At 48.3% G+C, this 26347-nt stretch overlaps 8 protein-coding genes across 8 annotated transcripts; 6 read left to right on the top strand and 2 right to left on the bottom strand.

Annotated features, from left to right (window-relative positions):
- Positions 1–369: 369 nt before the first annotated feature.
- BDV27DRAFT_31069 (HMG-box domain-containing protein) lies at positions 370–2544 on the top strand. The gene is made up of 3 exons (XM_032076291.1): positions 370–720; positions 775–834; positions 909–2544. The coding sequence occupies exons 1-3, from the start codon at positions 568–570 to the stop codon at positions 2172–2174; spliced, it is 1479 nt and encodes a 492-aa protein (XP_031924276.1). The 5' UTR covers positions 370–567; the 3' UTR covers positions 2175–2544.
- Positions 2545–2898: 354 nt separating this feature from the next.
- Positions 2899–4120, top strand: BDV27DRAFT_133376 (DNA replication protein PSF1). Its single transcript, XM_032068067.1, has 3 exons — positions 2899–3270; positions 3343–3866; positions 3958–4120. Exons 1-3 carry the CDS (start codon positions 3244–3246, stop codon positions 4049–4051), a joined length of 645 nt encoding a protein of 214 aa, XP_031924277.1. The 5' UTR covers positions 2899–3243; the 3' UTR covers positions 4052–4120.
- On the bottom strand, positions 4079–6057 carry BDV27DRAFT_133378 (uncharacterized protein). The gene is made up of 3 exons (XM_032068068.1): positions 5463–6057; positions 5085–5396; positions 4079–4999 (listed from the first exon to the last, which is right to left on the bottom strand). The coding sequence occupies exons 1-3, from the start codon at positions 5863–5865 to the stop codon at positions 4206–4208; spliced, it is 1509 nt and encodes a 502-aa protein (XP_031924278.1). The 5' UTR covers positions 5866–6057; the 3' UTR covers positions 4079–4205.
- Positions 6058–7921: 1864 nt separating this feature from the next.
- BDV27DRAFT_133379 (sulfate transporter family protein) lies at positions 7922–12290 on the top strand. Its single transcript, XM_032068069.1, has 6 exons — positions 7922–8610; positions 8682–10028; positions 10076–10275; positions 10327–10560; positions 10609–11786; positions 11847–12290. The coding sequence occupies exons 1-6, from the start codon at positions 8376–8378 to the stop codon at positions 11869–11871; spliced, it is 3219 nt and encodes a 1072-aa protein (XP_031924279.1). The 5' UTR covers positions 7922–8375; the 3' UTR covers positions 11872–12290.
- Positions 12291–15596: 3306 nt separating this feature from the next.
- Positions 15597–18510, top strand: BDV27DRAFT_133390 (PH domain-containing protein). The gene is made up of 5 exons (XM_032068070.1): positions 15597–16331; positions 16391–16589; positions 16639–16840; positions 16894–17175; positions 17230–18510. Exons 1-5 carry the CDS (start codon positions 16060–16062, stop codon positions 17889–17891), a joined length of 1617 nt encoding a protein of 538 aa, XP_031924280.1. The 5' UTR covers positions 15597–16059; the 3' UTR covers positions 17892–18510.
- A 2665-nt stretch (positions 18511–21175) lies between these two features.
- cpcA (amino acid starvation-responsive transcription factor GCN4) lies at positions 21176–23307 on the top strand (the record flags this gene model as incomplete). The annotated part of the gene is made up of 3 exons (XM_032070843.1): positions 21176–21302; positions 21785–22525; positions 22586–23307. 3 exons carry the CDS (start codon positions 21176–21178, stop codon positions 23305–23307), a joined length of 1590 nt encoding a protein of 529 aa, XP_031924281.1.
- A 482-nt stretch (positions 23308–23789) lies between these two features.
- On the top strand, positions 23790–24355 carry BDV27DRAFT_31202 (uncharacterized protein). Its single transcript, XM_032076292.1, has one exon. The coding sequence runs from the start codon at positions 23869–23871 to the stop codon at positions 24208–24210; it is 342 nt and encodes a 113-aa protein (XP_031924282.1). The 5' UTR covers positions 23790–23868; the 3' UTR covers positions 24211–24355.
- BDV27DRAFT_31210 (asparagine synthetase domain-containing protein) lies at positions 24355–26333 on the bottom strand (the record flags this gene model as incomplete). The annotated part of the gene is made up of 2 exons (XM_032076293.1): positions 24355–25555; positions 25610–26333. Coding segments are annotated over 2 exons (1780 nt in total), but the record flags the coding sequence as incomplete, so codon positions are not given.
- Positions 26334–26347: the final 14 nt, after the last annotated feature.

The raw sequence follows: 26347 nt of genomic DNA on the forward strand, positions 1-26347 counted from the left end.
ATAAAGCAATCATTCAATCCACTCTTGCCCCGGTGGCTTCATTCTCCTCTCTTCACATTTCATCCACGAACCCTCTCTCAATCACTATCTTCCTTAATTCTATTCTTCTTTTGTTTTGGATTGTTCCCCTCCCCCCTCCCTTCTCCAGCTACCTCACTGAGTATTCGTTAAAAGGGCTGTTGGTCTCACTGTCTTGTCCTTTGCTTTCATACTCACTGAAATCTCCATTTCTGTCCATTGACCGACTGCCAAACGCCAGATATTCCTCGCAAGAGGGCTACAACTTCCTCTACATATTCACTCAATATCTTCTACCTTCGACTGCCTTTACATTCTTCTGCAGGAATTTGTTCCTTCATCTCCAATAATTTCCATTTACCCCGCTACTGATCTGGAGCACTGCTTCCGGGTTTGAGCGCAACAACGTCGGACAGACCAGAAAGAGATATCTGGTTCTGTCGTAATATTCCCCGTTGCAAAGTGGCTACATTGTTTTCCTGTCTTGCTTCCAAAAGTGCCACCTTACTCTCCACCATCAAACGCAATATAGGCGTAGCTACAGCGAGCATGGTTCGTGGCCAACTGCCCTCTCCGCCTCACTCAGACGGACATCCCACCCCTGAACCTCACCGGGAAAGCTGCGGGATCTTTCACCCGCTATACGCACACGACGACATACTAGGAGCCGGAACTACCATGGATCATACACAGCAGGCTGTGGTAAGTATTCAGTACTAGAATTACCACCTGTTGCACCACGCTGACCTCTGTCAGGCCTTCGAATCGTCAAATCACCCCCGGTATCTTTCCAACAACGGTTATTTACAACAGCCGGTAAGCACTTTCTTTTGCTGGAATTTCCCGGTAGCACTGTGTATCCATCTGTTCTCAGGCTAATCTCTTCTCAGATGGCGGCCCATAGCATTCAAGTCAACACACCACCATCAACCTCGGATGAGTGCATCGTCTCAGAGCGGACTTCATCTACATGGCCTCAGAGACCTGCCAATCGCGGAAAGGCAAAGAGTGCCAGAGGCAGCGGTGGTCGCAAACCCAAAACACTGCATGCCAGAGATGGCCCCTCGTTACCCGGCCCGTTGAGCGAGTTGACCAAGCACCTGACCCATGTCCCCATCAGGGACATGGAAGGTTGGGTACATCGACCTATCGAGGTCCGTCGCCAGGAAGTCGCCAAAAAGAACGGTAAAGTTGCCAGGCCTATGAATTCCTTTATGCTCTACCGGTCAGCATACACCGAGAGAACCAAGAAGTGGCTGGGGCAGAACAACCATCAAGTCGTGTCCGTGGCTGTGGGCCACAGCTGGAAGATGGAGCCACCAGAGATTCGCAATAAGTTTGAACTCCTAGCAAACATTGAAAAAAAGAACCATGTCAAGGCGCATCCCGGATACAGGTTTTCTCCAAAGAAGGACCATCGAAGAGGCGATGACCGTCGCAACAGTCGCCTGGATCACACACCTGATTCTAGTCCTGGCTTGGGGCAGACGCCCCGTACCATGAGCACATCAGAAATGGAAAGCGGATGGGGCAGCCGTGACTCAACCCCTCTTGGTTTTATGGAGCATGGCATGCCCGCTGGTTATCTCAGCTCTTCCTGGCAAACGACTAACCCCGGTAGGCCAGCCCCAGGCATGCTACCTCCCTCACCACCGGAGCCAACTCAGTACCTCCAGCAATCAATCCATCAGAGCCTCATGGGCTCCCATGTGGAAGATGTCCGCTTCAACAGAGTTGACATGCAGGATCTCCAGTATTCTTCTTCAACAGCTTTGGCTGGCCTACCAGGTGCTACTCACCATGAACTTCTTCAGCCTCAGACCTCTGTTCCTGCACCGGGAGCTGGTGCCGATGGTCAGCTAGATCCACAGCTGCTCGGCTTCCAGGGCAACCCGAACAATGGTGGAGGGAGTCAACCTTACGGCAATGCTCACTACCATCCCATCTGGCAAGACGCGCATGCAAGTAACAACTACGCTGCTGCCTCGTCGCTACCGCCGACCACGGTACCCTACGTAGCCGGGGCGGCTTTCACACCAGGTATGCAACCGATGGTGGATGGTCGCGATGCGTGGGAGTCAGGTCATGACGGGACCATGGACACCTCCGGTACGGAGTTTGAACATTGGATTAATCCTCAACCGGCAGCATTTTAGGAATAACGGAGATCTATTCCGAATCCCATGATGAACGTGATGAAAGCGACGAGCTCGACGAACTTCTTAATGGAGATGTGCGTCGTCTTTGTTCTCGGATTGGCTCCCTGTTTAAATTGAACATTTTGATGCTGGAGTTCCAAGGCGTACAGATCTAAATGACAGTGATATCCCTTCTGGAGGCGGTTTCTTTGTTTCTAATGTATCTTTTCTTAATCTCGCCGATATTGATTCCCAAGGGTGGCAAACTGTTAGTTCTGGTTATGTATGATAGTTCTTTTGTCAATCGTTCACTCGCATAGAGCTGCACGGACTTTTGTGATTCGGAGATACCAATTCACCATCTAATGAATACTATGCCATGTTTCTATATTACTTGCCCTTGTAATTACCACACCATGTATATATCAATTGTGTTTATTTCGATAAGATCGAGCCTTTTGACGGAAGATCTCTGAGTGTTGGTTACAAAATGCACTCGAAACATTGTTTCACGTGGAGTCGGCATTATTATCAGCAGCAACGACCACTTCTCGTATGCAGGAATAAGTATTCTCTGCAATAGAGATGGAATGGGCTTGAGAATAGTTAGTAGTCTCCCATGTTTGATTGCCAAGCTGCAGCCCTACGTCAATTTTATAGTCACAAATAGTCCGTACTACATCTTTATTACACTCATATTCGTAGGATGTCTCATAGAACGACAGCGAGCTAGTGTTAAATTGTTGTACTCCAATGATTGAAACAGTCTTGGCAGACGCGAAAGAAAGGTGCATCACGTGAACCGCGTTTTTCGGAGATAACGCCGCAAGAGCATTGTTACTTTATACCCAACATTGATTATTTTCATACTCAAGGCGATCTAAGAAAAGCTTCATCAGAGAAATACAGAAGGATTGACACACGCACCGTGTAAGACCGACTCAACGCGCAACATCCAGAATTGTACAACACACATCCGGCCCAACATCAAGCAACACCCACATCAAACCCAGCAACAATCTACAACGCAAACTATACCCATAACCACATCCCCCAATAACCCAAAACACCTATCGCAACTTCCACCATGTATGGTGAACTCGGCAACAAATTAGTCTGTCCAACCCGACCCCCAATCTTCTCTCCACCCCACCAAACAACCACCTCCACTAACAAACCAACTCAGGTCCAACACGCCAAACGCACCCAATCCCTCGCCCACCTGCCCCCCTACCAAACCGAACTCGTTCGCTCCGTCGCCCGCGAAGTTCGCGATCTCGACCGTGATGTCAACCACCTCCTAACCCCATTCTCCGGCTCCTTCGACCCATCCCAACAGCCCGCAATCGCCTGTGCCCTTCTAGTCGACCACCTCTGCATGCGCCGCAACAAGCGCTGTCTCCTCGCGTACCACCGCGTGCGCACCGAAAAGCTCGAAGAACTCTGCTGGACGGGCATCGACGTCCTCGAGCAGCAGGCACCCCCGGCCGCGGAGGACGGTACCCAGCCTGTTGCGAGCTCGCAGAGCGGGAATCATAGCTCGTTGAGTCCCGAAGAGGAAGAGTATTTTCGGCAGTATAGTGATTTGTTGGCGGCGTATAAGGGGCAGTGGACTGATGTTGATCTTACGGGGGCGTTGGAGCCGCCCAAGGATTTGTTTATTGATGTTCGGGTCCTTAAGGATGCGGGGGAGATTCAGACGGAGTATGGGTATGTTCTTTTTATTTCAACACCTTCTTTCTTGCTGTTCGGGAAGACAGGGGAACTAGTGGGAGGGTCCTTGGTGCTGACTTCTTTACAGGGTTATTAATTTGACGAAGAATAGTCAGTTGTATGTGCGGCAGGGGGATGTGGAGCGATTGATTGCGCAGGGGTTCTTGGAGCGGTTGAGTTGATGGTACGTTTGTTTTTGGTTGGAATGATTGATTTGCGAATGTTTTTATGTTCATGATACCCATGGAGAGTAAAAGTAGAGGAGTTAAAGGCAAATCTGAAAGAATTATAGTTTAAAAGAGACACGGGCTATTTCCACCTGGTTATAAAGCCGTGTTAGATAGTGTCAGCCCATGCAGAGGCATTAAGATGGAATGCCTCCAAAATCGCAGCCCTAGCAACCTCATCATCAACCGCCGCTTTTTTCCTTTCATCCATAAGCACGCCCAATTCCCTAATACGTCGGGCCACCTCTCCCCACTGAACCCTCTGACCACCATTCTCCTCTTTAGCCTCAATATCAGGAGCAACCAGCACATCCTTGAGCTTCCCGCCCTCCTTCCGAATGACCCCATCAACAATAACAGTATCAATGTCCCTGATCGAACTATGAAGAACAATGGCCGCAACCGGATCCCGATCCGCAGCAACCAGCAGACCGGGCGAAGTAGCATCATAAATAACAATATCCGCCTTCTTGCCCACCGCCAAGCTCCCAATTTCGTTCTCCATGTTGATGCATCGGGCGCCGTAAATCGTTCCTAGATTGAAGACGTCCCTTACGCTGCTCCCTACATTCTTCGCCCACTTGCTGTGCGCTTCGAACTCCTCGTGTCGTCTTGCCCGTGCCCACTGCAGCACGGTCGACATCTGAGTCGGGATATACGATGTACAGACACTGTGGCAGTCGATTCCCAGAGATGATATTTGTTGGTACTCAGGATAGAGGCAGACCGGGTTGCCGTGGCCCATTTGGAGCTCAGTGATGGGCGTGCTAGAGATCTTCACGCCTTTGTCGCGGATTAGTTGGGTATGTTCTGGTTTGGGGTTGGTGTTGTGTGATAATAGGATGTCGGGGCCTAGGAGGCCGTGAGAATCGAGGCAATTAGCCGTTGATGGGGCATCCGGGCCTGTATATGCATTTAGTATAATAGTCCGAAGCCAGGGAAAGCGTCATGCATGACATGGCGGAGTGGAGCTAGCCGAAGTACATACCTCCGAACGCGACCCCGTAAACTGAGTGGGAAGTGATGAGCTGCGTCCCGGCGCGACGAACTCGACCGTATACTTCCTTCAGAATTTCCCCGGGGAGATAGAGCATATCGAAGGCGAATCCCAGCCGGACTCGTCCAGATGGGCCAAGTGGGTTCATAGCTGCGAGTTGGTCAAATGTTTCCATGACCCATGGAGCGAGTGGATCTGTGGCCATTTCAAACTTGGGACTCCATTGAGCTACCCGGGCAGTTGGACAGTACCCGAAGATTGACCTGATTCCGGAGGAGATGGTTGCTCGGATAGCTTCTTTAGCTGCGATATGTCAGAACTATACAATACGTGCACGATCTTGTTATGCGATTAGTGGATGAAACTTACAATGATCCGGCGTAATGTTGATATGAGCATGGTCCACTACAGTCGTTGTTCCACTGTCAATACACTCCAGCGCACCAGCTAACTGACCCCAGAAGGTCTCATCGGCTGATACGAAAGAACTGACGAAATTGCCGGTGGGGAAGTAATCGAAGAGAGTGTGGTTTGGATGTGTGGCTTTCAGACAGGTCTGCCATACATGATGGTGAGTGTCGATAAACCCTGGCGAGACAATTTTGTCTGTGCAATCTATGATTGCTGTGTCGGACGATGGTGGTACAATGTTTTGGCCAATCTTAGTGATCTGCGAGTTCTCGATTAGAAGATCCTCTTTCGCCGCATGAACGACGTCATTCGCGTCGTGGAGAAGAAGTGTGGCGCTTTTTAGGAGGATTGAGGTGGCCATGCTGTATCGAATCCTATCCTATAGAGACTAAGTTTCTAATTTGGTATTGATGGTGGAATATAACTGAATACAAGATAGTGCGTCCATGAAGTATAAGAATGTCAGCTTGTTCGGCCTTCGGCTCTTCGGATCGGCCGTGGAGACCGTCTCATTACTCATACGACCTCCCGTCGGGGGCTCGAATGTGGAGATGAAGGCCCAGGCCATGAGACGCCACGTTTGTAGTACAGGGGAATGTCCATTTGATTTTCGCACATGATTTCGGCTGTGAGCTTGACTGCTTTCTGGAATGTTGCTCTTCAACGGCTGACCTCCGAGACCCACATTGCCCTAAGCAGGTGCCCTCAGATGCTGTTCAACAAAATCTTTCATAAAGAGTCCAAGATGGGACACACATTTGATAGCCACTGCATATCTACAGTGATTATGGACATTTAGCTAATATTAGGGCAGGCGCCTTAGCCTATGACGGCACTTCAGTAATATTGGTGCAATATAATGCGCCACCTCCAGCATCATGACACCCATAACGTACCAGTGTGTGGATGCGCTTATTAGTAGGTCTGTTGCATTGCCAGATTAAGGATCTTGCAGCACCCCATGCTTATAAAACACTTGGCTGACCAGTGATCGTTCGCTCACGTCTGTTCTACTTCGGGCAGACATGCCTTTGAGCCAGTCTTGAATTCAGCCATCGAGGGATTGTTGTCCTGAGTTGTGCCAAGGATTGGCTCAATCTTGCTACATGATAATCTATGGTAAATCTATCGGTGGCCGAAGGAGGATAACCGTGGTACTGCTGGCTAAAACTTGACGATGCTTAATCCGCTCATATTCCATTGAATTATCTGTCTTCAAGAAGCTCCTTTGCAGTTAGTCTATCCCTTTGATTGAAGTTTCATAATATTCAAGATAGACTCCTTTTCTTCACTTGGTATTTCTCGCTGGCTAGCTAGCGAAAAGGGTTTCAATTTTCAGGTTGCACATCATTCATGCTAAGTGACAGAATGTCTAAGGTCTCTTGATCAGCGAGGTCAACATCTGAAAGCGGGTACGTTCCAAAATAGATGTGTTATTTATAGAGGATCTGTAGTTCGTATTCATCGTAGCCACGGGGGAACTTTAGGCTTAAAGGTGAAGAAGCTATCACCATAGATTAAGGGGATTAACTGAAGGATAAATTAGTCGTTAGAGGTCTGCAAGCTGGACATCTGTGAAGTGTTGACCGTTTTTACTCTGATATAACGGTGCATAGTTCACTAAAACGTTATCTGTTTTGATATCTATGGAGAATTTCCTGTCAGAACTAGCACGTGCAGTCAGAAGCTTACTCGGAGCATAACCCTTACCTGTGTGGACATAGCCATCTTCATGTAGCACTTTCAATGCTTCAAGAATCCGCTTTGACATGTATTTGATTCCCTTCGAATGAGCTTCTGATATTTGAAGCAGGGGGTAGATTGCTTCGAGATGTTTCAAGACAATAGCAGGCGGGTCTGCTGGTCGGAACTATCTCATCAATTAAAAGACGCTACTGCTGAATCTTAGGCTGGAATTTCCGAAAGACATCCCCGGAAATGGCAGGCGGTTTTGATTACGACAGTTAGCTCGAATTTGTTACTATTATTAAGGAAAAGTATGTAAGCACATTCTTTGCGATTGTTTCGTGGTTTATGCGAGATTTGATACTAGCTTGAGCTCGATTCTCAACAAGTCGATGCATCACAACGTAATATGCTGCAGCTAAAAGTCTGGCTAGTGGTAAGCGAGTCATATTCATCATGTAATTGGTAGGATTTTGGTTACTCAACGGTTGAGCGTTAGAGAAGGTAAATCGGCAGATGCAGGAGGAGTCGTTAAACTGTTAGTCGGGTCTAAAGATGCACGACCAGCACGGACCCCTTGCGACAGCCTATCACATGCAAACAAAGTCCCCCCACGATGCCTGCATGTCTGAAGCTTAGACTTGGGGTCCAGAATCACAATTGATTGATATGAAATATGAATCTCCAGAGTCAAATGTTAATTTATGACAGCCAGTTATCACCAACCATTACCTAATGTTATATCAACCTGGAAGGATTCCCCATTGTACTATTCCGGATCAATCTAGTACGACGCTAAACCGCAACGAGTGGACCCGACGATAAGTTCCTCTCGTGATAAGACTTTTCTTAGTCAAAGCTCTGGCCGATAACAGGGAATCCAGTCATTTCCCCCTCCCCCATACTCTGCTGTACTGACCTCGCACAGCAGACTTCTTCTGGATGGCTGTCTTAATGTCTTCTTCTCCTTTTTTATTTACTTTTCTGCTTCTTCGGTAGTCCAAATAATGTCAATTGCTCCCGTGGCCTGATTGACACTTGCGTCATTCAGGATCACCTTTTTCTCCGCACCCAGTCTTTTGGTCCTCCCCGAGCGAAGGAAGAGTCAAAGGCTCCGGGACTTCCTGGTCCCTGTAAAAGAATCTGGTCATTCCAGCTGGCACTTACGCGATTCTGACGACCACGATGGGTGTCTTCCGTCCACGAGGCCGCAGTGACTCTCGCGTGTCTGGGCTACCTTTCCGCCGGTCTCCCTTTGTTGATGATGAGGCTCCAGATGCGATTGAGCCTCCTGTAGAACAGGCCAACAATGGTAGTCCTCCAAGAACACCTTTGGGGATCGAGTCCCTTGTATCTGGCGGGACAAGCCACAGGACGCCAAGTCGCTCCTTCTACCACCGATCATTCAACAGTACTGCAGGTGTGAAACAGGAACCTTCCCCGGAGACGCAATGGCTACCTCGAAGAGTGTTGTTTGACTGACTATTAAAGATCCCGCTCGTTATTCGTCTCAAGGTCTTCGAGAACAAACTGCTGAACTGGCTTCTTACGCGCTCTCCCTGAATGGAAGCTCACTGCCTCAAGAACGAAATACGCTGCCGCCGTCCCTCGATATCTTTCATCCGATCCAAGATACAGACCTCTCTTCATCACCCACAGACACTGTAGTCCCAGAACCTCTAGATACTGAGCCCCCCACTGGCCCTATCGCGGGCTCATCAGCCTTGACTGAGATGATCCGTAACCCTTCCGACTCCTCTGACGGTGTCAATGGCCGTGATAGTGCTCCAAAGCGGAATGGAGTTGGTGAAGGTGGTGCTTCCGTAAGAATCTCAGGCACGGCGTCCAGCATGCGTGAAGCTCCTTGTACCGAACAAACATCTTTACTGCCTAAGTCACCACATACAAAGCCCTTCCGAAGTTATGGGGTCGCTGAAGATGTTGAGAGTCAAGACACCACCAGGGAACGCAAGCAGAATGCATTTCATAAAGCGCTGTCGAGTTGTTTGATTTGCTTCCAAGGGCTACTACATCCAAAATCATGGAATGGGCGGACGGTCTGGGAACAAGGTGTCGTCTACCCTGTTAGTCTACTACCCTCGGTATTCCTCGGTCTCTTGCTCAACATCCTTGATGCTCTATCATATGGAATGATTTTGTTCCCGCTGGGAGAGCCAATATTCTCTGATCTTGGGTCAGACGGCATCTCCATGTTCTACGTTAGTACCATCATCGCTCAGCTGGTCTTCTCATGTGGAGGGTCAATATTCCGCGGTGGAATTGGTAGCGAGATGATCGAAGTTGTTCCTTTCTTCCACCAGATGGCCTTTACAATTTTGGCACGTGTAGGCCAGGATAACCCAAGGGCTGTCATTGCCACTACTATCCTATCATTCTCAGCCAGTTCGGTCTTAACAGGCTTGGTCTTTTTCTTAATGGGAACTTGCAAACTAGGCTCCCTCATCGGTTTCTTCCCCAGGCACATTCTGATCGGGTGTATCGGTGGTGTGGGTTTTTTCCTCTTGATGACGGGTGTTGAGGTTGCCGCTAGACTACCTGGATCTCTCGAGTTTACTCTTCCTACTTTGGAGAAGCTTTCTCGTCCAGACACGGTACCCCTTTGGCTTGTACCATTACTACTTGCAATTGGTCTCCTTGTTCTGAAGCGTTTCGTGCGATCTAACTTTCTGGTTGGTGGCTATTTCATTGCCGTCGCAGTCATCTTTTACATCGTGACGTTGAGTGCCAAGGTACCAATGGACACCTTACGCAAGAGTGGTTGGGTGTTTGAAGCACCATCATCTAATAACCCATGGTGGCACTTCTATACACTCTATGGTTAGTTTGACTACAGATCATCGATGAAATATCTCTAACCGTGTTAGACTTCGCTGCCGTCGACTGGGCTGCCTTCCTTGATACTATCCCAGCGATGTTTGCGCTTACTTTCTTTGGAGTTCTTCATGTCCCCATCAACGTCCCAGCGTTAGGTATTTCGACGGGCGAAGATAACCTGAACGTTGACCGTGAGCTCATGGCGCATGGTGTCACCAATGCGCTGTCGGGATTTTCTGGGAGTATACAGGTATGGCGATGACCCCTTTGTAGCAGTTACCATCATACTAAGCCTTCTTAGAATTATCTTGTGTATACAAATAGTTTGCTTTTCATTGGCAGTGGCGGAAATTCACGGCTCGCAGGCATCATGCTTGCAGCTGCTACCTTGGGAATCCTCCTTGTGGGTCCAGTAATAGTTGGATTCATTCCAGTCATGGTCGTTGGGGCACTCATTTTCTTACTCGGGATTGAATTGATGGAAGAAGCGCTAGTTGACACATGGGGAAAGTTACAGAGGCACGAATATTTGACAGTAGGTACTATCTAAACTTTCCCACAGTGCTTAGAACTAACTTGGCAGGTCGTCATCATTGTCGTCACTATGGGCGCTTGGGACTTTGTTGTTGGCATATTCGTCGGTATTATCCTAGCGTGTATGAGTTTCGTTGTTCAGACATCCCGTAAATCTGCTATTAGAGCGACATTCTCAGGCAAGATTGCTGGCTCGACTGTCCGGCGGCCTCCGATCCAACAGCGATTCTTAAGAGAAGCAGGACAGCAGACACTCATTATCAAGCTTGGTGGCTATCTATTTTTCGGAACCATTGTTGACGTCGAGAACACAATGAGAGGGTTGATTGAAGAGGAAGCATTTAACAAACGTCCTATTCGATTTATTATCCTGGACTTCTCCCGTGTATACGGCATCGACTTCTCTGCAGCCGAAGCCTTCACGCGTATCAATCGCATTCTGAGAAAGCGAAACGTGCTGATGACCATCTCAGGGCTGAACACCGGGGGAGATGTCGGCAGAAGCCTTCAAAATGTCGGGCTATTCGAGTCAGAAAATGGCGTGCAGATATTCGAAGACTTCAACTCCGCACTTGAATTCTGCGAGAATGACTATTTGAAGGTCTTCTACAGCCACCGTGAAGCGTTGCTGAAGAGAAAGGATGCGTCCTCAACGTTTCTAGAAGTACCTGGGTCACACAACCAGCAGCATCTTCACGAAAGCATCGTGAGCTCCCCTCGTCACCGACATCTACAGCAAGCAGCGACTACAACGCTGCGCGAGGATGAGACAGCCGTGGTGGCTCCGACAGCCTGGGCTTCCATGCGACAGCCCTTACCACTCTTACTCCAGACATTCCAGGGGCTAACTTCACGCAATGAGGATTTCTGGTTCCGGGCTTGTACATATTTTGTCCGTGACGCCTACACAGCTGGTACTGTATTATTCCAGGAGGGCGATGTACCCAATGGCTTCTATTTGCTTGAATCCGGGATGCTTCGTGCGGAGTATGAGTTGCCACAGGGGCGGTATTTCGAGCTAATCGTCGCCGGACGGCCGTGCGGAGAATTGCCGTTCTTCAGCGAAACCCGACGAACGGCAACGGTCAAGGCGGAACAGGAATGTGTTGCCTGGCGTTTGACTACAGCCAAATGGCGAGATCTAAGGGAGCAGGAGCCCGAAATTGCCCGGGAACTGCTGACGGTTAGCCTGAAGTTGACCACTGAAAGAATGGACAGCATTACTTCGTAAGTGGTTTTTGCCTCATTCTTCCCTACTTAGGTTTAGGCAACACTAACCCGATTTAGTTATGTTCTTACTATGGCGGCTTAATGATGCCATCTTTCTGTTTCTCTAACTAAGCAAAGCATGCTTGGGTAGGTCAGGTGTACAAATTTCTCGCATATTGTTGGTCATTATTTGAGCGTTGTATTTAGCATTTGGCATATGTGATACGTGGGATTTGTTGAAATATGATCGCACATATTTGTCTATACTTGGGCACGTGCTTCTCTGGAGCTGATGACGCAGCTTCCACATGACAGGTGACAAGATAAGAAATAACGGAACCCGTGACCTCTGTTGGCCTATCTACTGCCTACGGGCGAGTGGTTCTGAGGGACCCAACGTATTAGTTGTAAACCTGATACTCACCTGAGAGATAGGACCATTCTCTATCTGTTTCAAGATTTCAAGTGGCTGATATGGAGATTATTGCTGCGGGGTAGATTTGACTACCAGATATACTATGTACGGGGCTCTAAGATAGACGTCCGAAAGAGGAAATAAGGGATGGCGCAATCTTGATATCAGATTTTTTTAAATGAGGGTTACGGTTATGACAATGGTCCCGTTATGATATAATGGAAGCCAATTTGCGGACAAGATCGGAATACCACAGTACCTATGCTCCGTATGTACTGTACCTATGTGCGGAGTTACACTCTTCCCCCACCTATATTCCGTACTGCCATAATCTTAAAGGAAACCACAGGTCCATATACGTACCCAACTATCCAAATTTCAATCGGGGCTTCATTATCAAAGAATAGAAAAATTCGATACAATCTGAAACGCCGCAATCCACCAGAAAAACCTATAAAGATCCAGTATTGCTCTTCACATCTCCAATACCAGACGGTCCTAGACACACGCGGAACTTAGGAAGACATGAAGCACCCTCGTCCTTGTCCGTTGGACAACGATAGACACGGGCCAAGGCAACGATCATCAGATCGACAGTGGCCTGATTGGTTGGATTGGAATCGTCCGTTGGGCTCGAAACGGCCCATAATGGAAAAGGGGTGAGTGGATCGGCTTACTGAGACTAGTAAGAACTAAGTTAACTTAGTTCCCATTACTAACCACGACACTAAGTACCTTGGGACCAAAAGACCTCCGGAGCTCCAACACTTAGTAGTACTACTCCGAAGGGAGAAGGGGGCGTGTTAAAGGGTCTTGTTTGTGTTTGAGGTTGCGTTCCCTTTTATTAATTATTTGATATCTGGAGGATTTTGGTCGTTTTTCTTTTTGCCACATCACTAGATACACTTTTAGCTTCTGTCGCTAATTAATGCAGTTACCATATGCACACCGTTGTCGCTGAAGAAAAGAAAATCAATGACAAACTCATACTACGTACGTACGTACGACATACTCCGTACATACGTGCCTCCCACCCTACCTTCTAAGCGAGCATCGATTCTCGTGCAGGGATGGCTTGACACCACCGCGAAAATGCATTGATAGGGCTGCGACAAACATTCCTGCGCGACAATAGTACCGCGCTGGGGTGGGGCCTCGACCATTTACCCACCATGGCGCTACGAAGATGGCTATCGAACCACGTCCTGAAAATCTGAGTGTCGATTTTAATTTATGGCCAAATAATCATCGTCCATGCCTAATTTTACGATTTGTGTCTTTCTTTCTCGCTAGAAAAATTAGACTAGAACGAGACTAAATCCCAGAAAAGGGAAAAAGAAAGAAAGGATGACGTGATAGGGGTTTTTCTTCTTTTCTTTTTTTTTTTTTAGTATTATTATTATATTTTTTTTTGCCCCTCTGTTTGAGGATTTGTTGTTTCTCTCACTCTCTTTTTTACGCTACATGTGATGGTTGGCTGGACAAGAGTACTCCGTTACTAGTTCAGTTGAGAATGAAATCGCCCATTTCTTCTTCGATTGGTGTCACTGCCTTATCGTGCAAGTAAATCACCGGACAACCCTGGTTTACACCATGTTGAAGGAGGGTGTCTTTTCTTGTTCATTGGATGGGGGTTCCGGTCACGGGTTAGCATTAGATACTCGAGTCGCATGGCCCTACCTTTTTAACTTCCAACGTGCTTTACCTATTGATCAATCCGTCTGTACATACTTCCCTCCCCGGTTAGTAGTCACTAGGGGTGCAAACACTGGTTAAGGGTTGACGTTTATGCACTGATGGTTGGTTGGCAAGTGCCGTGTCAAGGGCTACTTGTTTAGGGAGATATTACCTGCGATTAAGAACAGCGCTTGCACATCCCTCTCCCAAGGAAGCAGGTCGGGAAAAAGCCACTGGTTCGACCAATGTTAATGGCTTGGAGATGGGATAGAGGATGTGGAAGCGCCATAGTAATTAGGTTAATAAAACAAGGACTAGACTAAATTAAGTAGACTAACGCAGAACGCGGAATAAGTTACTTGGTTAGCTTGTTTGTGGAAAATTTCTGTAAGAATCGAGATCGTTGGTGGATCCGTCAGGACTATGACCTGCGGTGGTCTGGTCTTTTTTTTTTTTTTTACTACTTTTTTTACTCGGTTCTGGGTCAGGTCAGGGATAGGGAGTGGGTTGATATTTTTATAGAATGTTACATCGCAGGAAGATATATACTTATGTACCTGAGCGCAAGGAAAAAAAAAAAAAAAAAAAAAGGTATGTTGTGCAGTCATATTGTTAATAATCACAGGACAGTACAATGTATTGGCATGTACTCCGTAATTAGAAGCCAAAAGAAATTATTTGTTGAGGTTACGGAATAGTGGCCGAAGGATGAACTTTTTCTTTTCCTTTTTTTTTTTTTCCTCTGGTGCTGCTTCAAGTACTTCTATCATGGGGATACACAGACCATATGACTCAAGGTAACACGGTTCAACCAGTATAGCCCACTCAGGTTGATCTCGAAAGGAGTCTCCATCCATGGTACAGCTCCCGAATAAGTGGCTCGAGGTCCCACAACGCGGTGAGCGGATGACATGATCTAAAACATTGGATTTTGCTGGTGGTTTGATATGGTGTTAGATGCTATGAAGAGCTTTCTATCTTGTTCTCTGTATTCTATTTTCAATAGATAGAGTACTTGTGGCTCAATGGAAATGATTTCTGGTTTTTGTTTGGAGGAGGGAAGGAATAGCATAATGATCGGTAGTTGATTAGGGCTACCCGTTAAGCTGCATGAGCGGTAGGGGAGCTACTACAGTTCAAGCTACTGGTCACTAAGCTGTCATAGTGTCGCTAAGGTCCCGGGGTCTCTCATCTCCTTTTTGGACCTCTGGAACGACAACACTGGATAGGGGTTGCTAGTCTATGTCTATCCTTATTCTCCCATGAAGAATTTTTAATTTGACTGGGTTTAGTCTCTGGTCCTAGACTGAATTAGGGAAATTTGCCATCATATATACGAGAGAATCGTTCCATTAACGTCCATGCTTCAAATCCGACCCTTTCTCTTGTCAAGTGGACGTTTCAACCTGTTCCCAGTCCTAGATGATTCCCCTTCCCAGGCGCTTAAAAGGTAATAATGAACTCGTCCAACCAGGCAGAGAGAATCGGCGGTACCTCATTACCTCTTAAACATCCCTACCGAACGACATCGTCACCTGCAGAAGTGTTGTTGGGATGAGGAGCACCTGATACTCGTCTGCATCAATCCGATGGGGGGCCGCCCCTTATTCTAAACGGGCCATTGGTCCAGAAAAAAAAGAAAAAGTAAATTTAACTAAAATGCAAAATAAAAAGTGGAAACCAAAAAACAAAAAAAAAAAATAAATCCAAAATGTCCTCCTGCGTATACTCCTTAGCTTTCCTCGCCCCACTCGTCTCCTCTTCGTCTCTTTACTCTATACTTTTTTTTTCCCTGGTGTCCAAGGATGTTGGCCGCCCTGCAGCTCCTTTCCCTTTCTGGGGCTTCTGCCCACACCCTTTGATTATTTTCACCCTCCTTTCGCCCCTTCTCCTTCTTTGTCCTGATTCTTTTTTTTCTTTCTTTTCTTCCTCTCTTCTCTCTTCATTCCATTCTGCTTCTGCACTTCTTCCAGAGCAACGACTTTGTTCGCTTCTTCTCTCCCCTAAACCCTTTACCTTTCGTTGTGATACCCGAGCTCTTCAAGCCTCGTGCTCTGAGAGCTCTTGTTTTCTGTTAAGATACCCCCTTAAGATACCCAAACGGACGTGACTCTTTATTACGAAGCTACTTCAGCTTCCATTAACAACTTTTAATCTCATCTCTACTATTATAATTACCACTTAATCCCTATCGACAACATGTCCGACGTTCAGAAGCCTGTTGAGGAGACTCCCGCTCCCGCTGCCGCTGCCGCGCCTGTCACCGAAGTGCCTGCTGAGACTCCAGCGACGGAGACTCCTGCTGCTGAGGCTCCCAAGGAAACCCCCACTGAGAACACTGAGGCTACTCCCGCTGCTGCGGAAGAGAAGAAGGATGAGACCCCCGCTGAACAGCCCAAGGAGGAGGCTAAGGAGGAGGTAACCCCCGCATCGGAGGGTGTCCTCGGTCACAAGGCCCCCGGTCTCGTCAAGTAAGCGCCGCATGTCGCAATGGATCTGCAATACAAGTGACTAATCACATGGACTATAGGAGTCTGCGCTTCTCCAAGCGCTTCTTCTACTTCAGCGAGGACGCTGTTGAAGCTAAGCAGCTGTCTGCTTTCCACCAGAATGAGAAGCCCGCCGTTGCCAACCCCATCGCTGCCTGGGCTAGCCAGACCGGAAAGGGTCTTCTGTTCTTCACCAAGCGCGCTGAGGACAAGAACACTCCTACCGGAATCTTCAACTTGGTCAGTATATCGTTCGGTCTGTGAGGGATGAAATGCTGACGTGGAGCAGGCTGATGTCACTGATGTCACTAAGGAGGGCTCTAGCGAATTCCTCTTTAAGGTGAATGGCCACAAGCACACCTTCCAGGCTGCTAATGCCACTGAGCGCGACAGCTGGGCTGCTGCCATTGAGGCCAAGGCTGCCGAGGCTAAGGCTGAGAAGGAGGCCATCACCTCCAGCGAAGGCTACAAGGCTGAGCTCGAAAAGCTGAGTAAGTTTGGATCGTTCAGAGATAGGCCGTGGTTGTAATCTAATATTGTGTAGCCAAGCCCGCTGTCGTTGAGCCCGTAAAGAAGGCCGCTGAAAAGCCCGCTGAGGCCAAGGAGGAGGCCAAGGAGGAGGCGGCCCCTACTGAGGAGACCAAGGACAACAAGGCCAAGAGCCGCTCCCAGTCCCGCAAGCGCGCCAGCATTTTCGGAACTCTCCGTGGCAAGAAGGAAGAGACTGAGGAGAAGAAGGAAGGTGACAAGGCTGAAGAGGCCAAGCCTGCCGAGGCCGCTGCTGAGCCTGCTGCTGAGGCTTCCGCCACTGCCGAGACTACTGAGGGTAAGTACAAAGCTACTTTAGTGGTGTTGTCTAAAGCTAACATGTTTTTCCAAGCCCCCGCTGCTCCTGCTGAGCCTACTGAGAACAAGGAGGACAAGGCAGAGAAGGAAGAGGAAAAGAAGGAGGAGAAGAAAGAAGAGAAGAAGGCTGAGACCAAGTCCAAGCGCACTTCCCTCTTCGGCAACTTCTTCCAGAAGGTTACTAGTCCTTCTCACGAGAAGTCTGAGAAGGAGGCCACCGCTCCTGCTGAAACCCCCGCTGTTGCCAGCACTGCTCCTCAGCTCGACAACCCTGTCGAGGAGGCTTCCGTGAAGCCCATTGAGCCCGAGACTGTGACCGCTCCTGTCGAGGCTGAGGCCGCTAAGGATGCTGCCCCCGCTTCCCCGGCCGCTGAGACTCCCAAGGACAAGCGCCGCACCTCTTTCTTCGGTAACTTCGGTAAGAAGAAGGGTGACTCTGACAACGAGGCTGAGGGCGAGTCCAAGCCTAAGGGCAACAAGCTTGGTGGTCTTTTCCGCAAGCCCAGCAAGGCCGTGAAGTCTGAACCCAAGGAGACCGCCACCGAGACTGAGGCTAAGGCCGAGGGTGCTCCCAAGGAGGCCACTGTTCCCGAGTCCGCTGAAGAGTCTAAGCCCGCCGAGCCTGCTGCCACCACTGAGGAGGCTAAGCCCGCCACCGTCTCTTCCACCTCTGCTCCTGTCCAGGCCGCCGCTTGAAGTGCTTCAAGGCGCGTCATTGAGTATGAAAACTGGTGGGATCAATATGGAGTACACGCTTAGTGTTTCTCCCTCCCAGTGATGAGTGCCCATGGTCTCATAATTGAACAAAAAAACAAAAAGAAAGAATCATTAGTAATTGTTTATTGATATTATTTTGTGTTGATTCCAGTGTTACTGCTTTGGTGCCTTGCTTCGCAGCGAGGATCTTACCAAATTGAGTGACAATGATACCCTCTGCTGCTTTGGCGGTCATTTCCGACTCTGATGTTCTTTTCGCTTCTGGGTCGCATTTCATTCATTTATGATATCCGTTCCCGCGAGGATCCCCTAATTTGGCCTTGCGTGCGTTCTGTTGTGCGCCGTCCAAACTAGATTGATACCACTGTTGTTTGTGTTTTCATGGTTGGTTTAGTTCTGATTGTCTTCGCCATTTGATGCTTTGTACTTTGATACCCTATTGGGAGGAAGGATGGTCTTTGCCAGGGCGGGTCCCGCACTGCGCAAATCGACCCCAATCGTCTACTGTCGTGGGCACGTTCCATGGCGTGCATACGCCGTGTGTACTAGCGCACAGCATCATAGGTAATAGTTAATAGAATCCATACTTGTCATTGTACCCGCATCGTCCTTGTAATAATCTACTTGGCCATAAACGTCCTATTTTGCCGTCGATTTAAACCAGACCCGTAATCATCCCCTGTGTGGGTGATAGTGGAACACTTCCGATTCGAGCCCCATCCCACGGATCCAGAACCCGAAGCAGTGGCTCTGCCTAATCCTAATAGTAGCCCTGTCATAAGCATGCCGACTAGGATCCGGGATGTACCTTAATTGCTCTTGAACATTGAGCTAGCGAATTGGCATCCGAATTTGACACTGTAGATCAACGTCCTGGAATGGATCAGCCGAACCCAGGGCTATAAGGCAACTAAATGATCCACATTCCAATAATCGGATTTAGTCTCACCCAGTGATGGAATTTGCAACTCCGATATTACCTTCTCTGCACCTGTGCCCTTGCTTACAAACATAGTCAGGGTCACCCGTACTCCAGTACCTCAGCGCAGTGTTTCACTGCGTTTCCGTGATTTTCGTCAGATTAGTTTAATGACCCTAATCAAGTCCAATTAAGAACGCGGTCATCTTTACGAAGAGCACCACCCAATAGAATGCAGATACCTCCAATGCCACGTTCTACACAGAGGTGATGCCGAGTGGAGCTGTATATATTAATGTTGCATTCGGGGGTCAATCCCTTGCATGATATATATTTAACTTGCGAATACGTTTCTGTTGGATACGACTATGTATTTGGATCGGATGGCTGGTACTCCATATATAATTTTGTCGTTATCCAGATTGGTTGTTGTTTATCAAATGATACGTTTACGATCACCTTTACTTACGATGGACGTTTATTTTATCTTTTGAGTTACTATTGCGTGCAATCCCTCGCCAGAGACTTCTCGTTGGTATCTGGGTCTCAGATTATATTTAGGACACATCTAAGGTGGTTCGACGGCGTGCGAAATTCGAGTTCATTTTCTATATCTTTCTTCTTCTTGTTCTTGGTCTCTTAAATCTAAGACTTACTCTCGTATTAGGTGACAGGTTTAGGTTCTGTGTAGCATATGTCTTGATATAGAACCAATGGGTGTACCAAGAATCTTAAATATCACTATTTATATATATACATGAGACATATACATATTTTGTCCCTCGCATTGGTCTTGCTCGCATGCGTTGGTACGAATTGGTGGTTCTGGTCAAACGGCAGAGTGCTTAGAACACGGTATCCGATAGGTAATATTAGTTGTGCCTCTCTATGGTTATAGTAGTATCGCTCCTGCCATTTCGAAGTGAGGTGTTTTGTTTATCTTCACACCGTAAATATGTAGGAGGCGAACTAGAGCACTCGTATCTATTCTATGCACATATCTTTTGAAATCACAGGCAATCTCAATAATACGCGGGGGTACGAAGAGTAAGAATTCCTAAGACATCCAACACTCGGTACTTTTTTTTCGCGCCCTGCTTCATTGACACCGAGTGGGACACATGATCGAGAAGATAATCAAGGTTCAATTACATCAGATGACAACGTCTACATTCGGGACTCTCTCTGCTCATTTTACGATGACGATGGCTACTTATTCGTGCGCCATTGGGTTAAGAAAACACGCAGTCGACTCCCGCATAATTATCGCAAGGGTATTCGGCGGATACGTCCGGCGTACATGCAGAATTGAAATACACTTTTCGCCTCTCGGCGAGACGAGCGAATACTCGATTCCAGTGAAGATTCTTATCTGAGACTAGACTCGACACCTGGTCAGGTCATAAGATGACGATAGACTCGGTGTTTACAATAAATAGCGGATTGATTTAAAATTGATATTGGGATATTCTTACCAATGTCGTTGGTGGGATGAATTTAATCTATTTCAATCAACACCAATGGTGATTGTGCCATGCTTTTTCGGAGTAGATTGGTTTTCTCCGAGTTAGGGCTGGTGCGCAATGGACAGTTTTTGTTAACCTTTCTCTCTCTCTCTTTTTTTTTTTTTTTTTTTTTTTTGGTTTTTTGGTTTCTTGGTTTTTAGTAACTTCTCTCTATTCGGGTTCTTAGTCTAATTGGGATTCTCGAAACAACGGGACCTCCACTTTTGCAATGGTCTAATCGTTTTCGTGAAATGTAGACGGTTTCTATCTAGTGTCAAGTTTAGATACGGATAGTGATTTCTTGGTGTTCGTATAATTTTGTCATATGTATGGAGAATTCCGCCTCAAATGAGGGTGATTTTTTTTCCCTTGATTCTGGATGGATGATCCTCCCTTATTTTAAAAGGAATATGAAAAAAAGGAAAAAAAAAGAGAAAGAGAGAGAGAGCAAAACGGCTCAAGCGGAAGAGAATTGGGGCTGATAGAGTTTGGAAACACGCCCTTCGACCAAACTAACTGCGCATGGCGGGGAGTGAAAAAAGGAAATTGATCTCCACGCACATTATTAATCCTCTCAAGCCCCCCTCTCTTTAACCATTCAGGATTTCAGATCGCTCGTGAGAATGATGGTAAACTCACCCATCATGTAGGACCCTGTAGCCTAAGGTCTCTTACAGCGATAAGTGCGGCTCAGCCCCCGTTCAAACGGGAATTGGCTCCATCTGGCGGCGTCCCAATGCAGACCCCGAGACAGCCTAGAGAGGCTGTGAAGGCTGCAAGATGCAGTCGCATAAGGGCGCTGATGCCTAGACTTCCCCGACCGGTATGCTCATTGGACAATGGGTGTGACGGGTGCAATACTGGACGCGAACCGGTTTCATCATCCGCATCCTCCTCACACAACTTACACTGAGACTATCGTAGCACTAAAACAACTTCCTGGGAAGCGGTGGAGAAGCCAGCCGAGTACGAGGGTCGGTACCCGCTGCGTAACCTGCAAGTGACTTCAAATTACCTTGCATTCTCTGCGTGGGTGCAGGTATCTTGCTCGTACTCGGCCCCAGGCACCGGAGATGCCTGGGGACACCCGGGCATCCACTTAGTCGACGAGGAGGCCAATCAGATTCTCGGATGGGTTTATGACTCACACCTGCTGACCGCGTCCATTGGTCTAATCCCCAATGTGGTTAGTGTGGTAGGCGGGGAAGCGGTCGACAATGATTGGCTAACTGTCGGATGAAGGGCGCACACACTGCGTTTAAGAAGTGCCTGATTTCCCGTCGTTGCCTTGGGTTCTCTTTTCCTTTTTTTCTTCCTTTTCATCTCTTCTCTTCTTTACATCACAACCACATATAATTACAAAACCGTCATCATACAGCCATATACTGAACAAGAACTAGAATATCAAGAAGCGTTCCAAAATGGCCTCTTTCTAAATCCCTCCCCAGGAAAGAGCTCGTCTATCTCTCGTGAGACAGACATCATAGATCCTCAACGGACTTCGTCTTTTATCAATATATCTTCACCCCACCCCTCAGAGTCTCCTGTCCCAGGACCTCTGAACTTTAGCACCACCTCGGGTAGCTCAAGTTCTTTGAACAACATTTCAACGTTCGACTTCACGTCGTTCAACACGGATCACCATCAGCAAACATGGCTCCCTACACCCCCGCCCCCGCAGCCTACGGCTCAGAATCTGAATTCCAACAACGACAACAGTGCCAACTCCCTACAGGAGGACTTTGTGCTATATCCCTCCCAGCATCCCAGGGACTCTCGTGCGCCAGCACCCTTGAGTACAACCCCTAGATATCCTGCCTATCATCCATCTCTGGTCCGTCTTGGGCACCTTTCTCGACGACACACTCTCAGTTTGCAGCAGCAACTTCAGCAGCAGCAGCTCTCAGCCTCGCCAGTACAGGTTCCCCGCTTGACCAGATTTGCTTCGCAGTCTACCGGGTTCCCTCTGTCTTCGTCTCATCGGTTTAGTCCCTCCACTAGGAAGCACCTCTTGCGTCTTCACGCAGCGTCCGTTGCTTCGAACTCTCCACCTGCAGTTCTGAATTCTGCGTATCCCAATCGCCCGCCCGTTCCCCTATTCAACAGTCCCGCCAACTCCACCTATCAGAAACGCCAACAAATCCCGATAAATCACCGTCGTATAATGTCTACTCCCAACATTGCTCAAGGTGAGCTATGGCTGCGATTCCTCCACTCTCATAAAGAGACACACGTTAACATTCCGTCAGATCTCCCCGATCTCTTCGATCTTCACGCTGATCGCTTCGGGGACGATTTGATTCCCACTACGGAGTCCACTATGCTCTCCCCTCAGCAGATGACCGCCGGCGTCATGGCAGGTCCCGATTCTCTGGCAGATCTGCCATCTGGCACGATCTCTCCCAAGGATCTGTTCATGGATGCCTCTGCTCCTCCATCGGCCTCTTTCACTGATTTGAGCACTCCCTCATTCGAGTCCCCAGGGTACTTCAGCCAAGACACTTCCCCCATGTTCGCTACGGACATCGAACTAGGCCCTGGCGTTGAGGAGTGGGGTTCTCTTTTCCCCTCCCAGGACGATTTCTCCTTGGGTCTTGACACCACTACCCTTGACATTGCTGCGGCTCTATCGCAGCCCAAGGCCAAGGCTGATGTCACCCCAGCATCTCCTATGATCCGTACCACATCGTCCCGTGCTACATCTCCCTCCACTCGCTCAGTCACCAAGCCCTCTACTGTGGCTGGTGTGAACGCGCGTCAAAGGAAGCCTCTGCCTCCGATCAAGTTTGATTCTCATGACCCAGTGGCCATGAAGCGTGCTCGCAATACCGAGGCGGCTCGTAAGTCTCGCGCCCGTAAGCTTGAGCGTCAGGAAGAGATGCAGCGCCGGATTGATGAGTTGGAGAAGTCGCTCGAAGAGGCTCAACGTCGTGAGCAATACTGGAAGGCCCTTGCTCAGAACAAGGCCTAAGTGATGTAAAAGTCGGTTTTTTGTTACGTGATATATCATACTGTTTCTGCAAGTTCTGTTTTGAATGGGTTCTGCGGTGGGCGGGGGCTTGGAGCCTCTCGTCAACCCAGATGTCGGATGCACTCACTAGTGCCTGGAACTGGTCACTGGTGAAGTGACTTCCGACAGGATAAAAGTTTCTATTGTCATTTTTACCATATGGTCGTGTGTTAGCACTTTCGGACCGCTTTGTCTTGATTATTTCTACTTCTTGCCAGTATTGGCTATCTATCTTTTGCTCATTGTTCTAGTTCATGGGCTTCTGATGTTTCATTACTTCGCAATAGCCGGTTCTGATGTCTCCTACTTTGCAGGATTGACTCGTGGCTAATAATTCCTTGGATGTTTTGCTTGATAACTTGGATATTTCGATGCTTGTGTTTTCACGTGTATTAGACCATCTACGAATCCATCAATCTTGCTCATCGAATAGTTCTCCCAAAGTAATCTAAACCAATGCCTACTCTAGCTTAGACGATCAACATGCATAATGTAGGCCAGGTAAGAGGATAGGTAATCTACATGGAACAATCATGGCTTCATAGCTATGTTCCAGAAAAAGAAATGCAAACAAAAACCACTATGAACACAGCTCAGACTTGCCTTTTAAAACTTCACCATCCAAACCTCTCTCAAACAGAACCGTCAATACCATCTAGAGCCATACAACAAGCAAAACCGACACACAACCCCTCAATCCACAAGACCAACCCGCCAACACACCCACCTGCCCCCAAATGCTCGATCTCATTGCCATATATACGGTTAGAACCATCCGAGCCCATTAATGCCCTGCACCTTCGCTCTGATAGCCAGTGCAGAAGGTGGAACAATAATGAGCAGGCGGTCTCTTTACCGCTCTAAAAACAAATACACACACATTGGCCTGAGTGAGTCTGGGGACAGGGGAGGCGGGATGAGCACGGTCCAAAGATCAAGGAAGATTGCACGTCACTTGATGCTGGGTGGATGGTAGAAATGGGGGGTTTGAGGCTAGATGAGGTGTGAACTCAGAAGTATCTGATTCTTGGTTTTGTCATCACTGATGTGTTTCGGGTTTGGGGTGGGCTGGTTATGGGAGTGTGGCAGGGAAAAAGGTTGTTGTTTATGGGGAGAGGAAAAGCGTGTTGTGTTGTAAGTTGGAAAGTTTCATTTAGCTGAGGGCGTCGGTGCCTTTCACTCTACCTTTTTCCATCTTTGCTGTCCGCGAGCCGAATTGGATGGCTCGTTTCTTTTCTCGCGCCACGTTCGACATCCCTAGTTTGAGGGCTACTAGGCGAAGGGCGCGCTTCTCTGGGTCGATGCCGGTCATGGACTTTGTAGGATCATCGCTTTCTGGTTCCGGGAGGCCAAAGCCACACTTTTCCCAGACGGGGGCTTGCACGACCCACGAGACGAAGTCTTCGTCGAGGTATGGGAATCGTGCTTCGCGGCCCCAGTGTGCTATCACCCGGTTGTCGCGACCTAGGTTGCGCTTCCCGAGACGACTGACATCCAGGTCGATTTCGTCAATGAGCCCCTCGAAACCATTGCGTGAGTATGCCACTCCATGTCGTGCGTATCCTGCGAACAGCTCATCGGCTCCCAGGCCTGATAAGAGTACTCTGGCAGGGGTTGCATAATGTTGCGGTTCGACGTTACCTTTGTGGCTGTCGAGAGCAGATCCTTGTCCTCGTGAGGCGAAGTAGAGTGCACATGCAATGGATAGATCCATTTCTGTATTGTGCGGCCTCATCAGACGTTTCACTGTGTCACGATGTGCAACTGTCTCCACGTAAGGTATGTCGATTGCGACAAAGCGCCAGTTACGGCTGGGGCAAACGGCTTGAAGTTCTGCAAAGGCTGCGCGGCCAGTGATTCGGTCGGGGCAGTTTTCATACACTGAGCCTGTTTTCGCCTCTTTGATCGCTGCAGCTGCTACACGCGGGTTTTCGAAGGCGACGTTGAGCAAGTCGATTGACTCGTCGGCCGGTAGAAGCTCATGCGACAGTCGAGCGAGGATGGTACAGTCAAGCCCTCCAGAGAACAGTACAGCAACCTTTGCGTTGCTTTCTGTAGTGAAACCCGGGGGATCACGTACATTTTGGATTCTGAGTGCAAGAGACGTACGAAGTCTTTGCTCAAGCTCATTCACGCAAGGCGACTCAACGCTCAGTCGAGGAGGGACGCCCTGCGGGACAGACCTGTTCATGGGAGGAATTGGGTTTCTCTGCATGATCATGAGTATGGATTCCAAGTATAGTGATCAAAAGAACATACGTACCAGATGACCAGGAGAATCTACGTTCTCCCATGGTAGTGTTTGTATGCTGTCAGGTTTGAAATGAGTAGTACCAGTGTCAGACGTAGGCGAATCCTGCATGACAGTGTGTTTGAAATCAATCATATGCACACCGGTTGTGCCAACTTCATCGAAGTGGGTGGACGACGTCCCGTCGCAGAGACTGCAGATCTTGAAAGCCCCGGTTTCATCAAGGCCTTGAAGCAGGGACCGCCTTCCGAGACAATCCCTGCTGAAGTATAGTTTTGCGTTGACAGCATCATAGAAGACAAAAGAAAAAGGCCCGGAAACGCTACTAATAACATCCACAACTCTCTGGACAGCATTTCCACCATCAAGGGCAGTGGGTGATCCTGAATTGTAAGAGGGCTTCGCAGCTTGTAGTAGTAGATTAAATATCAACTGGGTATCATTACCTCGAATGGGTTCACCTGCTACTTTCCAGGCGTCGCCATTCCAGCAAAGTACGGATTCAGTAGTGGTGTCCACGAGAGGCTGGGCGACGACTTGGTCGCCTCTCATTGAAAGAACTGTCGAGACAAAGGTAAGGAAAGTCGGTACAGATCTTGTTTGATCTGTGTTGACACCACGTTGAACTTGTTGAACTTGGAAGCTATCCGGCCCCCGTTTGCGCAATAAACAGCATGTCTCCTCATTAGGAAGTACAGGCCCAGAGGCGCTTAGGGAAAAGAATATGCCACACATTGTAGCATTCCGGCC

This window comes from Aspergillus caelatus (genome assembly GCF_009193585.1).
Source record: "Aspergillus caelatus strain CBS 763.97 unplaced genomic scaffold BDV27scaffold_182, whole genome shotgun sequence".
Classification (NCBI taxonomy): domain Eukaryota; kingdom Fungi; phylum Ascomycota; class Eurotiomycetes; order Eurotiales; family Aspergillaceae; genus Aspergillus; species Aspergillus caelatus.